We start from the raw sequence: 15385 nt of genomic DNA on the forward strand, positions 1-15385 counted from the left end.
TTTATGGGAAAGGTGGGGGGTTGTACTGAATCCAACAATACCAAATATGTAAATATAGTATGACAAGTTAGGGTGTTCTGTCACTCAATGTATGAGGTGTCCAAAATGAAAGAAAACAGAACACTGGCAAAATACAGTCTAAGTCCAAATCACAAGTGCTGATCTATATTTACATTTAATAATGATACATTTCATATGAAACACAGATCCAATTGAATCAGGTTAACATTGGAATGGATTAAAATATTTACATTCACTTGAATTTTGTTTTGGTCAAGTCATTACTGAATAATGGAAAATAATATTGTTAGCTTTTGTCTGTCCAGACCAGCAGTGGACAGTAGAGCCTACACTGCTTACTTCACCCCTAAGTAGCAGTTAGTTGTAGAAACTGCTTTCCCTAGCTAAGAAAGTATTTAGCCCTCTGACTAATGTTTCATGTGTAATTCAACTTGATTTGCATTTCAATGAAAATTATGAATTTTTTCCTTTTCACTAGTCTCTTGAATTATAGAGAATGTCTTACAGACATTGGATCCAAAGCGTGTGGGAAACATTTTGAAAAGGGCAAGAAAAAAGATCTAGTGCAGGGCGATATGTAGCAAAAAAAGGTGTTTGGAACATTTCATATAGATTTTTGCAAATTATGTTTTTTCACTTCTTCAGACCCTATAGTTTGCAAAACTACCTGTTTCCAATTTTTTCCTGGACTGCACAGGTCCAAAATCCAAGATGGCGGATATATCACCAAAAATTGCAAATAATCGCCTTTTTAAACATTTTAAATGGATATGTTAGGTATTATCATTATATAAATACATTTTCTAATAAAATTGAATGACTTAGGTAATACATATGACCATGGGTGACATGAGATGTCATGATTATCAACCAGTGATGGGTGTAACCACCATTATGCTATTTATTGGCATACCCGGAAAAACACATCGACTGATTAAAAGTTTCCTTCACATAACCTAATAATCATTTGAATTAAAGTAATGTTCTGCACTCACCACAATAGATTAGATTAGATTAGATTAGATTAGATTAAACTTCATTGTCATTGCAGAGTACAAGTATGAAGACAATGAAATGTGGTTTGCGTCTAACCAGAATTGCAAAAAAGGAGAAAAGTGCAATGTGATATACAAAGTATAGACAGGTGGTGCATAGACAGGTCAAGAAATGTAGTGCAGTGTAGACAGTAGTATACAGTTTATTTATTTAAGGTAGAGAGGTTTAGAGTAATATATATATGTGCAGTGTATATTAGCAGTTACTTTATAAGAGCAGAATAAATATGGCTATGTAATGTGAACAATGTATAAACAACATACATGGGGGGGGGGGTGTCTGCCTCCTTGTTGTCCCTGTCAAGATTGCTATGGTCGTGGACACCTCAACAGGCACAGGCAAGGAGGCATTGGGCGGGGTTGGGGGTGGCTTTGTAGGTTGGTTGTCACCAGGATGCAGAGCTAGAGTTCAGCTGCAGGAAAGCTTCCTCTGAACCTGCTGTGCACCTTATGCAAGCATCACTTTCCCTGGATGGCCTCAATGGAGGGGAGTGAGGAACCGGTGATGCGTTGGGCAGTTTTTATGGTCGTGGACACCTCAACAGGCACAGGCAAGGAGGCATTGGGGCGGGGTTGGGGGTGGCTTTGTAGGTTGGTTGTCACCAGGATGCAGAGCTAGAGTTCAGCTGCAGGAAATCTCCTTTGAACCTGCCTTATGCAAGCATCACTTGCCCTGGATGGCCTCAATGGAGGGGAGTGAGGAACCGGTGATGCGTAGGGCAGTTTTCACCACCCTCTGCAATGCTTTTCGGTTGTGGGCAGAGCAGTTGCGATACCAAACTGTGACACAGTTGGTAAGGATACGCTTGGTGGTGCAGGGGTAGAAGTTCACCATGATCTGAGGAGGCAGTGGACCTTCTTTAGCCTCCTCAGATAGAAGAGACGCTGGTAAGCCTTCAGGGTAGAGGTGTTGAGGGTCCAAGAGAGGTCCTCAGAGATGTGGACACCCAGAAATCTGAAGCTGGTGATACACTCAACTTCAGTCCCACTGATGAGAATGGGTGTGTGTGCTAGCTTTAGACTTCCTGAAGTCCACAATGAGCTCTTTGGTCTTCAATAATTCTGTTAACAGGACTTGCAGAAAATTGTGGGAACATATGAATTTGTTGATTATATGCAAGCCTAATGCTGCCCACTAAAGCTAAGTCTGCCTTCATCCATGAATTTTGACTGGTTTCAGAAAGAGCATCATCTGAACAATCTACAGAGAGTAGCTCAGTGCAATTAACACACACATTGGATAGCATCTTAATAGATGGTATGGCTGTTGTGCAGGAGATGGTTGTCAGGAAAAGTGACATAAACTGTTGCTAAGATCTGGCAGAATGCTTCTTTGAAAATGTTGAAAGTGAGACACAAGGCTACAATGACATATAGGCTACTTATTATTTAACAACTATACCATCACAAACTCCATGAAAGACAGGACGAGACAGGTCCATACAATGGGAAAAGCACATGATAAGGGATACAAAATACAAGACTACACCAATCAAAGACTTTAAAGCTTTTCTGGAATCAAAGGAAACCAAAGCCAACCCCGTCCTCTACCTTGCTCATAAAGCTGTTGAACTATGTAAACTGCCAGTCACAGTTCACACACACAAAGGTGGCAGTAGCAGTAAGTAATTTTGGCAAAACCCCACATATCTACACATGTCACACAGATGTCTTGGAGCTTACCCTTCGCAGGGTACCAGACATCAACAAAGACAGTCTCATTATCATGGGCACTGGAGAACATTGACAAAAGATACATCTCAGCCTAGAAATCTTGACGTACCCTAGCGGCAGCAAATGTAATTTCTAGCCAGGGTAGTCTAGCAACTCTCCGTTGGCTTGTGAGGTGGAAAAACCAAACTTCGGTCCAGCCAATCACATTGTGCATAGAGTCAGTGGACCTATCGGGTATCCTATTGTATCCTATCAGGAAATTGAAACTATTGACAACCGTTTGTCCCGCCATTTACCGTTTATCCCGTGGGAAAGGAAAGGTTTCTGTTTCAAGTCAATCAAGTCATAATGATGTCATTAACACACTTTGAGGGCTTGTAGTAGGTCCTCATCCATCTCCAGACGTGTTAGCTGGATGTGAGAAATTTGTGTCAGCTCCTCAAAACATGGTTTTCAAACAGCTAAAGCCCTTCGGTGGAACTCGGGAAATCCCATCCCTATGATTGCCCTACCATCGCCTATTGCTGTCCCCATGCTCGGATTCCTGCCCGCGCAGCCTGAGACCCACTACTTGCCCGATGACAACTCCTAATCCCTATGGACAATTCATCCCCTACACTGGACTATTTGAACTTAACAGAAAATAGGATTCATGCATTATCATACTGGTTATGTAACCATCTAACCACTTTGTAACATATACCTCAGGTGGCTCTAAATACCATATTCTATTCTCTGTATATAGACCTTACTGTCCTGTAACTGACCCCGGGCAGATGGGTCAGGCCCTTGAGTTGTGGATCTGCTTGAGGTTTCATCCGATATGTTTCTCCAATTCTTGCGAGTTTTTCCTCGCCCCTGTTACTCATTGGCTCTGTCTGAATGTTTAACACTCTGTAAAGTGCCATGAGACATGGGTAATGTTTTGACGCTCTATAAGTGAAATTAAGTTGAAATTGAAATTCTGAGAGCACACAGGCAAGCAAATGTTCAGCACAAGATACAGTGCCTGCTCCAAAGATTCTTGACTCACTATCACTGGGATGGAGGCAAATTGTTGATGGGCAATGGGCTCCTGTTCTGTCAAAACTTCCACCAGCACCAGAGGCTGTTGTGGAGCTTGTGAAGTGCTGTTGTCTTGCCAGCCAATGCAGTAGAAGGTGTTCTTGCAAGATTCACACAACTTTGCAGGTGTGAAGGCTCTGAGGAGATGTGCACCAATATTAAAAAGACAGTGACAGTGGTGAGGATAAATACTTGAGTGACAATGACAATGTTTTGTTGAACTCTTCAATAATGAAACAAGATGCAGATTTTTAAAATGTTTTTCTATTTTTCCCATTTTTTCTCTAAATTTCTTGGCAAATGATGCAATACATCTTTTGTAAATAGTCTGTATCTCACTTGTCTACCTTATTATGTGTATATTTATCAAAACAATTGACCACTTTAAGCATTTATATTATTTTTCTGCATATATTGTCCACCATCTTGAATTTTGGCACTGAAAATGAAGAAAAAAATTGGAAACAGGTTGTTTTGTATTCAATGCTGTCCTAGCAAGTAAAAAATCACCAGTTGCAAAAATCTATATGAACCGTTCCTAAAATTGCACGATTCCCCATACTAATCCCTATGTCCAAAACCCCACAGTAGAAGGCCTCCAATGTGTACTTACCCTTGCTCAGCAGAGAGAGAGATGGTGATGTCCATAAAACTCTGGCATACAGATGATATTTCCTCCAAAATCAAAGTTTCATATCATGTATCATGTATAGTGAACTACTGCAGTAAGACAAAAATCAGTGAAGTTGCAAATGTTGAGAGTGAGAGCACATCTGCACCAAGAAGGCTGAGTAGGGCTGATACAACATAATTTCAAATACGGAGAGATTGTTTCATTTGTGGGAAGGCCAGCTCTAAACCAGAACCTCTGACAGCAATTTCAACTGGAACAGTCGCAAGTACCAGAGACAAGGTCCTTCGGGCAGCTTCTAAAAGGCTTGATGAAGATGTACATCTTTGAATTCTTTCATGCCCAGATCTCTTTGCATGATACCAAATACCATAAAATGCCTTACATTTTCTCTAAATGAAATATAGCAGAAGCCATAGAAAAGAATAAAAAAGCAGACCAATGTCTATAACAAAGCCTTTATTAAGCTCACTGAAGACATTGATAAAACAGTATTGTCCAAAGGTATGAAAGTGAGGACTCTCAACTCCTTGACTGATAGCTATGAGAACATACTAAAGACCATTGCTGAGCAAGAAGGTGTGTCAACACAAGAAATATAGATCAATGTCAGTGGTGTCTACATCCCAACTGTTCTCACTTGAGTTGCTGAACAAGGAATTGTTGATGCAGCCATCGTGTACAACTCATGCTATGACGTCTGTTGTGTTCCGAAGAGGCCAAGTCTCCACAGCCGATAAATGCCTAGCACAGGTTCCCTCAGGTTCAGAGGTCCCTCACCACCTTAAACACGTTTGATATGAATGGATGGAGATAAACTTGACAGGTACATTTTGTCCATTCTTTTACGCTTCACATCCAGGGTGTCTTCATTTTGGTCAAAGTTGCTGATGGTTGCATCACAAATTCCATGTTCAGCAACTCCAGTGGGGCCAGTTGGGATGTAGACACCACTCTCTGTCCTTAATATCTGGTCTGCTGCAACAGATGTGAGAAGTGCCTAGCTTCTGTATAACACAGTGTCCCATTGCACTGAGCTCATGATGTATCAAAATGGGAAGTCCCAGTGTGATTGGCGTATGGATGTGACAGCTCTGTTCAATGAGATCATGACAAATTGCGATAACACACAGATTCTCCTTTGAAGCTGGGTCATCATCACATGTTTGGTAATTTCTGTGGGCATGTTAATCAACACACCAGTTCACAAAGTCATACAGGATGTTGGGTGCATACTTGCTGCATTGGAAACATAATAGACAGTCACTGCTGACATATTACTCACTGTCATGCTCTACCTGATCCATGCTTTTCCTCAATATGTCTGCAGCCTTGTGTAATATTTGGATTTCGGAAAGACTGACTCATCTGTTGAAGTGTAGTCTCAGTCTACTGTTATTTCTGTGAGTTTAGCAGCTTCCCTCAGTGCACAATATGGTCATACTATCTGAGCAGATCAGATCTGACTGTCTTGGACGTGGAACAAATGCAAGCCTGTCTTTGTAATGCTGTATCAGCTTTTTCTTTAGTTTCCAGGATCTATATTTCTTGTGTTGAACTATAGACACACCTTCTTGCTCAGCAATAGTCTTTAGTATGTTGTCATAGCTATTAGTCAAAGAATTGAGTCCTCACTTATATATCTTTTTATATCTTTGGACAATACTGTTTTATCAATGTCTTCAGTGAGCTTAATAAAGGCTTTGTTATAGACATTGGTCTGCTTTTTTGATTTTCTATGGCTGCTGTTATATTTCGTTTAGAGATGTAGTGTGCAAGGCACATTTTAAGGTATTTGGCATCATATGCAAAGAGATCTGGGCATGAAAAAATTTGAATGTACATCTTCATCAAGCCTTTCAGAAGCTGCCCGGAGGACCTTGTCTCTGGTACCGGGGACAGCCGTGGCCTACTGGTTAGGGGTTCGGGCTTGTAACCGAAGAGTTACCGGTTCGATCCCCGACCCAGAAGTGAAAAAAGGCGGGGGAAATGGTTGAGCACTGCTCTCCCATGCCCACATCCATGGTGCCCTTGAGCAAGGCACCTAACCCCTCACTGCTCCCCGAGCGCCGCTGTAATAAGGCAGCTCACTGCTCCGGGTTAGTGTGTGCTTCACCTCATTGTGTTCACTGTGTGCTCTGTGTGTTCACTAATTCATGGATGGGATAAATGCAGAGACCAAATTCCTTGTATACGCAAGTATACTTGGCCTATAATTTACATTGCCCCTGTACCAGTCGAAATGGCTGTCAGAGGTTCTGATCTAGAGCTGGCCTTCCCACAAATGAAACAATCTCTCAGTATTTGAAATTATGTTGTTTCAACCCTACTCAGCCTTCTTCACTCTCAACATTTGCAACTTGCTGCTCACTGATTTTTGTCTTACTGCAGTAGTTCACTCTACATGATACATGATATGCAACTTTGATTTTGGAGGAAATATCATCTGTATATGGAGCCAGAGTTTTATGGACATCACCATCTCTCTATCTGCTGAGCAAGGGTGCGTTGGAGGCCTTCTACTGTGGGGTTTTGGACATAGGGATCTTTTTTCTTGCCCTTTTCAAAATGTTTCCCACAAATGATACAAAGCTTTGGATCCAATGCCTGTAAGACATTCTCCATAATTCAAAAGACTAGTGAAAAGGAAAAATGATATACATTTTAGAATTTTCATCAAAATGCAAATCAAGTTGAATTACACATGCAACATTGGTCTGAGGGCTAAGTACTTTCTTAGCTAGGGAAAGTAGTTTCTACAACTAACTGTTCAGCTACTTAGGGGTGAAGTAGCTAAGCAGTGTAGGCTCTACTGTCCACTGCTGGGGCCTGTACTACGAAGCGGGGTTTCTGGCTTATCTGAGAGTAACTTGATCACGTGTGGTGTAACTTCCCGATTAACCTGTACTACGAAAGGTGGATAGGTTTTAACCGAGGTATGCTGCCATGGCAATTTACGCTGCATCTCAAACCTGCTCCGACCTGGGGCCTGTACTACGAAGCGGGGTTACTGGCTTATCTGGGTAACTTCGAGAGTAACTTGATCACGTGTGGCGTAACTTCCCGATTAACCCGTACTACGAAAGGTGGATAGGTTTTAACCGAGGTATGCTGCCATGGCAATTTACGCTGCATCTCAAACCTGCTCCGACCAGGTTATGTTCTTGGTTAACCCGAGGTTTCTGTTAACCGCACCCTTTATAAGTACCACCCCTCCACTAACAATTTCTCCCGAGACATGTCGGCGTACCTGGATGATCCATACGACATTGGAGCGCAAATCGTGAGGGACTCTCTTCGCAGGGCGAGGGGTTTTAGAGACCGCCAGCAGTGCCGGTTCAGACCTCCATGGGGCCCTAGGCAAAATCCTGCTAAGGGGGCCTCCCACATGAACTCTGAGGGACAAAACATAACCATTTTTTTATATATATATATATATATATATTATCTGACACCTCAGTGCTCCCAATACAATCATCCCACCCCATTTTGGATGTCTACGTACGGAAGTTACCAAATATAGTGTTTTCCCCCATAAAGGACCTTTACAGTTATAAATGCCCAGTTTTAGGGTCCGGGCCTTTTGCTTTTGATGCTTGCTGTACATATCCCCTCACAGTTCAGTTCAGTACAGTTCAGTTATTATAGGCTACAGTGCAGTAGCCTAGTATTTTTATGTGTCCATAATAGGCCTACTGCATTCCCTGCATAACAACTGTAGGCTAAATATTTCCTCCAAAACTGTGGTTTTAATACTCAGAAATCTACAGTTTGGCACTTGAAGTAATGCAATTATTTTTTGTAAGGGTCTGATTGTGCTAGTAGCCTATACTGGCTGAGACTGACTGTTCTTCACCTGTGTCTGTAGTAGGGTGCTTGCCAAAGACATAGAGTAGCTCTACTGAATTGGCTGTCCTGATTCCCTTTAATATTTTAAACAATAATTTTAATACTTCATATAGGCCTAATTTACGATATGCATCTATTGCCCATGCAGCACAGCGAATCAAAGTTAATAGCCTATTAGGCTACTTTCCATTTTGCATAGCCTATGTTCAGTTGTAGGCCATGTAAACCAATTAAAGCTTGACTGAAATTGTAAACATTTACTTTTATAACGTATGGGAAGAGTGAACCAGTTTTGACAGGTTCTCGCATGTTTCTGCTGAAAAACTGTTCGTTTCATTCCGAGCTGCACGTTATCATGAGCGCATAGATGAGGGTTTTTCTTTTTCTTTTTTTTTTTTTTTTTTCAAAAATGTAGCCAGTCGCCCGCATTCAAAAAACGGGACATGCAACTTTGCGAAGTACCATGACTGGGAAAGGCTGGCAAGCAAGCCGCAGACAGATCAGGGGATTCACTTCCCTGTTAGGTAGGCCTAAGCTAGGCCAGCAACACGCGCTGGGGAGATGTGTGTAGACATCTAACCATGGAATGAACACAAGTTTACCCGACTGCTGTTCCCGCTGTTCATTCTCCGTTTTTCATGACCTGAATGCTAATTCGGTACATCTTCCTAAAGTATGAGGCACTTACTGTGTACATGTCTGTCACTAGCTTGACTCAAGGGGAGACGGGGGAGGGGGCCTTCATTAACTTGCGGGGCCCTACGCAACTTGCGTAGTGTGCGTATAGGGAGAACCTGCCCTGACCGCCAGAAAATATATATAGCCTACCCGGACGATATTCTCTATGAAGATATAAATTGTCATCCGAGGGAATTCGTTATCTTTGTCAGATGATCTAGGAAGACGTCTCATAGCAATGCCCGTACGTGGACATTCATGTATTCCATTGGTGATGCTGAACATCTGAGCAAGAATAGCCTACTGTATGTCCGAAAATAAATCGGACATAGGCCTACAGTATGCTGAACATCTGAGCAAGAATAAATCGGACATATAGTAGGCCTAATAAATTAAAATCACCATTTTTACAAACGTATTGAATTGAATGTCATATTACTGTACCCTGCACATAAAGGCTACACATTTCCACAGCACCAGAATCCGACCGAATGCCTCCCTCAACCCCCTCCATAATCGGCCTTCCACTATTATTTGCGATGGCCAACTCCTCTGCTACTGTAAAACACTCTGGTGCCTTACAGTAGTGTTCAAAGACACCTTTTTCTTGTTAGCTGTAAAACAGAGGCCAAGTGAAGGCTATAAGCATAGGCCTACATGTTTTCATAATTAAGAAATATTAATGCAAGCTATGACTATATAAACCACTATTCTGAATAATGTGTTTGTGTTTCATTTTCACCTGCTGCCATGTGCATTTGGCAATGGTGTTGCATCTGAAATGTTCACAGGATTAGGCATACACTAAATCAGTCAATGGGGCTACTTAAACATTCAATTATCCTTATTACTGTAATCTATATGCCCACTTCTCAATTGTGTTGCATCTGTAGGCATTTCTATGAACTCAAAATAAATAAGCAATTTAATTATTTAAACTCATTAAATACATTCCGCAAGCTATTAATCCTCCGTATTTGAAGAACATGTGGACATAAACTTTACTTTTAGGCATTTAGGCTACCCGATCTGCAATACGTTGCCAACAGCCTTGCCTTGCTTTGTTCACTGCCGACGTATTTGATTTTTGTCGTAGAGTGGGTTTTAATTCCTCATAACTTGTCATAATAATTGTGCATTCCTCATCCGTAAAATAAGGTGATCGCGTCATCATTGAAAGTGGTGACTTGCGCTGCAACCCGCCCCTTTTATGTGAACGCGCACAGGTTAACCCCGGCTCAACAAATCAACTTCATAATCAGCGTCGTAGTACCGATTAACACCACTTAAGATAACCAGGTTTTGTCAACCCTGGTTTAACAAAGTAACCCTGGGTTACATCTGGGTAGGTTAAGCTCCCTTCGTAGTACAGGCCCCTGGTCTGGACAGACAAAAGCTAACAATATTATTTTCCATTATTCAGTAATGACTTGACCAAAACAAAATTCAGGTGAATATAAATTTTAATAAAGGTGTTCCATTCCAATGTTAACCTGATTCAATTGGATCTGTGTTTCATATAAATTGTTTTATACTGGGACATATGAAATGTATCATTATTAAATGTAAATATAGAGCAGCACTTACCTTATGTAACTTACCTTGCAGTAACAATGAATTTGTCAACATTCTTCTCACCACTGATAATGTGATATGGACTTGGAGACTGTATTTTGCCAGTGTTCAGTTTTCTTTCATTTCCTCATACATTGAGTGACAGAACACCCTGATTCGTCATACTATATTTACATATTTGGTATTGTTGGATTCAGTACAACCCCCCACCTTTCCCACAAGCTGTTGCTATATTAATCCCTGGTAAAGCAGCTACAAAGTAAATGAAAACATTCTGCATAGATATACATTTTTTGCATGTCCGCTTATTTTAAGTGTATGTTTACATGTCTCTATTCATTCCATACATCAATATATTCACATCCAGTCTTTTCTAGTAGGTAAAGCAACTTCCTGACTATAAACATGCCAAGTTTCAAAGCTCTCAGAGCTTGTGTGATTGATCTGCACTAATTTATATGCCTTAACTCCAATATGGACAGGCTATATTTTATTTAAAGTCCTTTTTTGGTTTTGGGGTGTATAACAATATCAGATATTGTTATAACTCTACAGTTACAATCAGATTCTGTTAATTTAACAATCTTAGCAGTAAAATATTTTTAGCCAAGAATCCATTTCATATATGGGAGACCTTAGAGATGAGGAAAAACATTGTTGGGTTTAGTTCTACCTCCGGTAGGGGTATCTCTAAAAAACTAAAGCCCTTTCTGACCATTTGTCACTAGCCTAAAAATGAAGTCCCGTGAGAATTTTGGTATGAAAGCAAGACACCATGCCAGGATGCACCATGTTCAATGTTTTAATAATATTATGTCCTGTAGATGATGAACTCTCCAACTGCACAATTTCATTTTAAGAAGCATTACATTACATTGGTTCATCATTTTGTGCACACAACACAAAGTGATGAGACTCTGCCTCACTGGGGTCCTCTTTTTCATACCCAATACCCAAGTGTTGCCGGTTACCCTAATTAGTTGTGAAACATTCCTCCTTTTGTTTTCTTTATCATTACACAACATTTCCAGCATTTTGTTATCCTCGTCCCAACTTTTTTTGAAACATGTTGCTGGTATCAAATTCAAAATTAACATATATTTTCCATGAAATAGTCAAATTTGTAATTTTCAACATTTTGATATGTTGTCTGTGTCCTTTTTGCAACTAAATTGTTTAAGAGATTTGCAGATTATTACATTCTGTTTATATTCACATTTTACACAACTTCCCAACTTTTTCTGTTTTGGGGTTGTACATGAGAGCATCGCTGGGATGGAACCCCTCAGATCACGACCATCGCTGTGTCACAATCTCAGCAGCCTGCTGCACTGCGGCCCTGGAAACGCCCACTTTCCCTCACAGAGGAACCCCGACAAGTGCTGTCCTACACAGGAAAGTGGTGTATGCCTCGTTAAGCGGCTGGGGAGCTATTCACGAGGGCAGGTCGATAAATGGGCTGTGGGGCGCACACATGCGATCTTTGCACATAAACAGTTTAGACATTTTCTGCCCGCTCTGAGAGGGCATCATGTCCTGGTCAGAACTGAAGGGAATATTTTGTATTCATATTTTATGTGAATGGTTTAATGATTCAAGTCTTTATGACTTGAAGACTGTATAGTTCTTATGGTTATTTGTGATTGTGTACCCATGTGTACCCTGTGTGTGTGTCTTTGGTCTGTATGCAGTGTATCCATTGTTTATGCCTTTTGCCCATCACCAAGGTGTGAATGTTTGTAGAACAGCATGTGTCCAAGCCTCTGAAGGACTTCCCAGGAAAGGGGGTAGTTTTAATTAAAAGATAATAGAAGCTGACCAGACCTGATGAAGGCCTAATCCTCATCCTCCCTTTCTATTGCATATTCAAACTGGGTTGGACCTAGAGGTCACTCCTTCTTTGTGTGTAACTTTAAATATGGTCTCTGTTAGTCAGAGAAGTTAGAAGAGAATATTGAGAATCTGGTGAAACCCATGATGGGGTGACACAAACATGTACTTTTCTCCCTTGAGGGGCACTAGGCCCCTCATTGAAAAGAATAAAGCCTGGATACTGACTTGCATCGTCCTGATTGAGTCTCAAGAGAAATATGGTAGTAAAAAATATACTATCAGAACAGACAACACCACGGTGGTTATGTCAACAAGTAAGGGGGACTGAGGTCTCTTCATATGCACACGTTGGCACACAAACTGATTTTATGGAGCAGCACATGGCTCCTGTCGCTGAAAGTCCCCGGTGTATTGAATTTGTGTGCGGATTTATTATGAATGAATGCCTTTATTGTCATAATTGCATTAAAGTACAATAAAATTGTAGAGCCACTCTAGTAAGGTGCCTCATCATCAACACATAATATAAATAACATAATATAAAATTCATCTCACAACACATTCATTGCAAACACACACACACACACACACGTACCAAATACATCACACCCATCATTCATAGCAAGCACTCTCTCACATCTCTCTCACATCCTAACCATAAACATAAAACATAAAGCCACAACTGCCCACTCTCACACAAATGTGGAAGTGCTGAATAACAGTGCAAACTGCATCATTTTTAGTCAGTTTAGCTTCATTTAAGATTGTTACTGCTTTGGGAAAGAAGCTATTCCTAAATCCGTAGACATCTGTAACATCTCCCTGAGGGCAAGAGTTCAAACAGTGGGTGACCAGGGTGAGAACAGTCATGTGTAATTTTGGTGGCTTTTGAGAGCAGAGTGGGCAATTTCCAGAGTGGGCAATGATCTGTGCTGTGTTGATCACTCTCTGTATTCTTTTTTTGCTTGCTGCAGAGCATCCAGCGTACCACACAGTATACCAGGATGCTCTCTATGGTGGAGCGAGAGAAGGGTTCCCAGGAATTTGAAGTTGTGAACCCTCTCCACAGGGTCCCCATTGATGGAGAGAGGGAAAGAGGTCTGCATTGCACTTTCTGAAGTCTATGATTTGCTCTTTGGTTTTCCCGGTGTTGAGAGACTAGTGTTTTCTGTGCACCATGTGACTAGTCTGTGGACCTCTGCTCTGTAGGCCGCCTCATCTCCTCCTCAAAAGTCCATAATCCAGTAGCAGATATGAGAGGAGAGGCCAAGGTCAGACAGCTTTCTGATAGATAGATAGATAGATAGATAGATAGATACTTTATTGATCCCCAAGGGGAAATTCAAGGTCTCAGTAGCATACAGACATCACACATATAATATAAAAAACACAACTAAGCAATAAGGACAGTAAGATAAAGAATATACTAAAATACAAATTATACTAAATAACACTAAATCTAAATCAAGTCTAAAACAGTATCCACATAGTGGGTGATTAATCATGAGGCGCTTGCAATGACTGAGGCAGGGACTGAGCCTTTGATTCTCTGTGCATAGTAAGGTAAGGTGCTCTGTGTGAGTGAGTGTCATGGTAATGGTGCAAATGAGTAAGTGCAACAGTGCAACAGTGCAAGAATAAAGTCTAGAGACCAGCATAAAATAAATATGGACATATAAGAGAGTAGGCAAGGTAATATAAAAAACTATAGAAAAATGATATATATATATATATCATAATATAGTTATATATATATATATATATATATATCTTAATATAGTTATATATATATATATATATATATATATATATATATATATATATATTAAGTAAAGGTATACGTGTGGCCACAATCTGGCTGTGGGATGGAGGGAGGGGTTATGCATATGTGCTAATATAGCACGCAAACAGTGAGGCAGTAAGACAGTGGTAAAAAGTGGCTAGTGGACAGACAGTACCCAAACATGGAGAGGGTGGAGAGGCAGACAGACTATGCGGAGAAATCTCTCCTCTTCCCTTAAGTGAAGCATTGAACAGTTCAATGGCCCTGGGGACAAATTACTTCCTCAGTCTGTCTGTTGTGCAAGGTAGTGAGCGAAGTCTCCAGCTGATCAGGCTCTTCTGCTTTACAATAGTGCTGTGGAGTCGATGACACTCATTGTCCAAAATGTTGATCAGTTTGTTCAGGGCCCTTTTGTCAGTGCTTCTTTGTGCTTCCTCCCCAGCATACCACTGCATAGAAGAGGGCGCTGGCAACAACAGACTGGTAGAACATCCTGAGGAGCTTGCTGCACACATTGAAGGACCGCAGCCTCCTCAGGAAGTACAGCCTGCTCTGCTCTGCCCTTTCTTGTAGAGTGTGTCAGTGTTGGCTGACCAGTCCAGTTTATTGTCCAGGTGGAGACCCAGATACTTGTAGATGCTTACCACCTTCACATTGACCCCATCAATGGAGACTGGTAGCAGAGTGGGCGGAAATCCACCACCATCTCCTTGGTCTTTGAAGTATTGAGTTGAAGGTGATTGAGTTTTCACCATTGCACAAAGTCCTCCACCAGGCTCCTGTACTCCTCCTCTTGCTTGTCCCTGACACACCCAACAATTGCAGTATCGTCAGAAAACTTCTGCATGTGGCATGACTCGGTGTTGTAGCAGAAGTCAGATGTGTACAGGGTGAACAGGACTGGAGAGAGCACAGTTCCCTGTGGCGCTCCGGTGCTGCAGATCACAGTGTCAGAGAGACAGTTCTTCAGTCTGACGAACTGTGGTCGCTCGGTCAGGTAATCTGTAATCCACGTTACCAGGTGAGCGTCCACACCCCTCTGCAAGAGCTTGTCTCCCAGTCTGAGGGGTTGGATGGTGTTAAAAGCACTTGAGAAGTCAAAGAACATGATTCTCACAGCACTTTGCCCCTTGTCTAGGTGAGATGGCATCATCTGTCAACCTGTTCGCCCTGTAGGCAAACTGGTGCGGATCCAGGGTAGATGGGAGACTGGTTTTGATG

The 15385-nt window shown here is 41.4% G+C and overlaps 1 protein-coding gene across 1 annotated transcript in view; it reads left to right on the forward strand.

Annotated features, from left to right (window-relative positions):
* Window positions 1-14685, forward strand: part of vwa8 (von Willebrand factor A domain containing 8) — an 833026-nt gene extending 818341 nt beyond the window's left edge. Inside the window, exon 44 of the mRNA XM_076264210.1 lies at window positions 14607-14685. Coding sequence (XP_076120325.1) covers window positions 14607-14621 — 15 coding nt within the window. The 3' untranslated portion in view covers window positions 14622-14685. The remainder of the gene's footprint in view (window positions 1-14606) is intronic.
* Window positions 14686-15385: the final 700 nt, after the last annotated feature.

The sequence above is a fragment of the Alosa pseudoharengus genome, unplaced genomic scaffold, assembly GCF_046254945.1.
Source record: "Alosa pseudoharengus isolate Yale_2024_CS ecotype anadromous, Long Island Sound unplaced genomic scaffold, YU_APseudo_1.1 YU_APseudo_1.1_scf_3, whole genome shotgun sequence".
NCBI lineage: Eukaryota > Metazoa > Chordata > Actinopteri > Clupeiformes > Clupeidae > Alosa > Alosa pseudoharengus.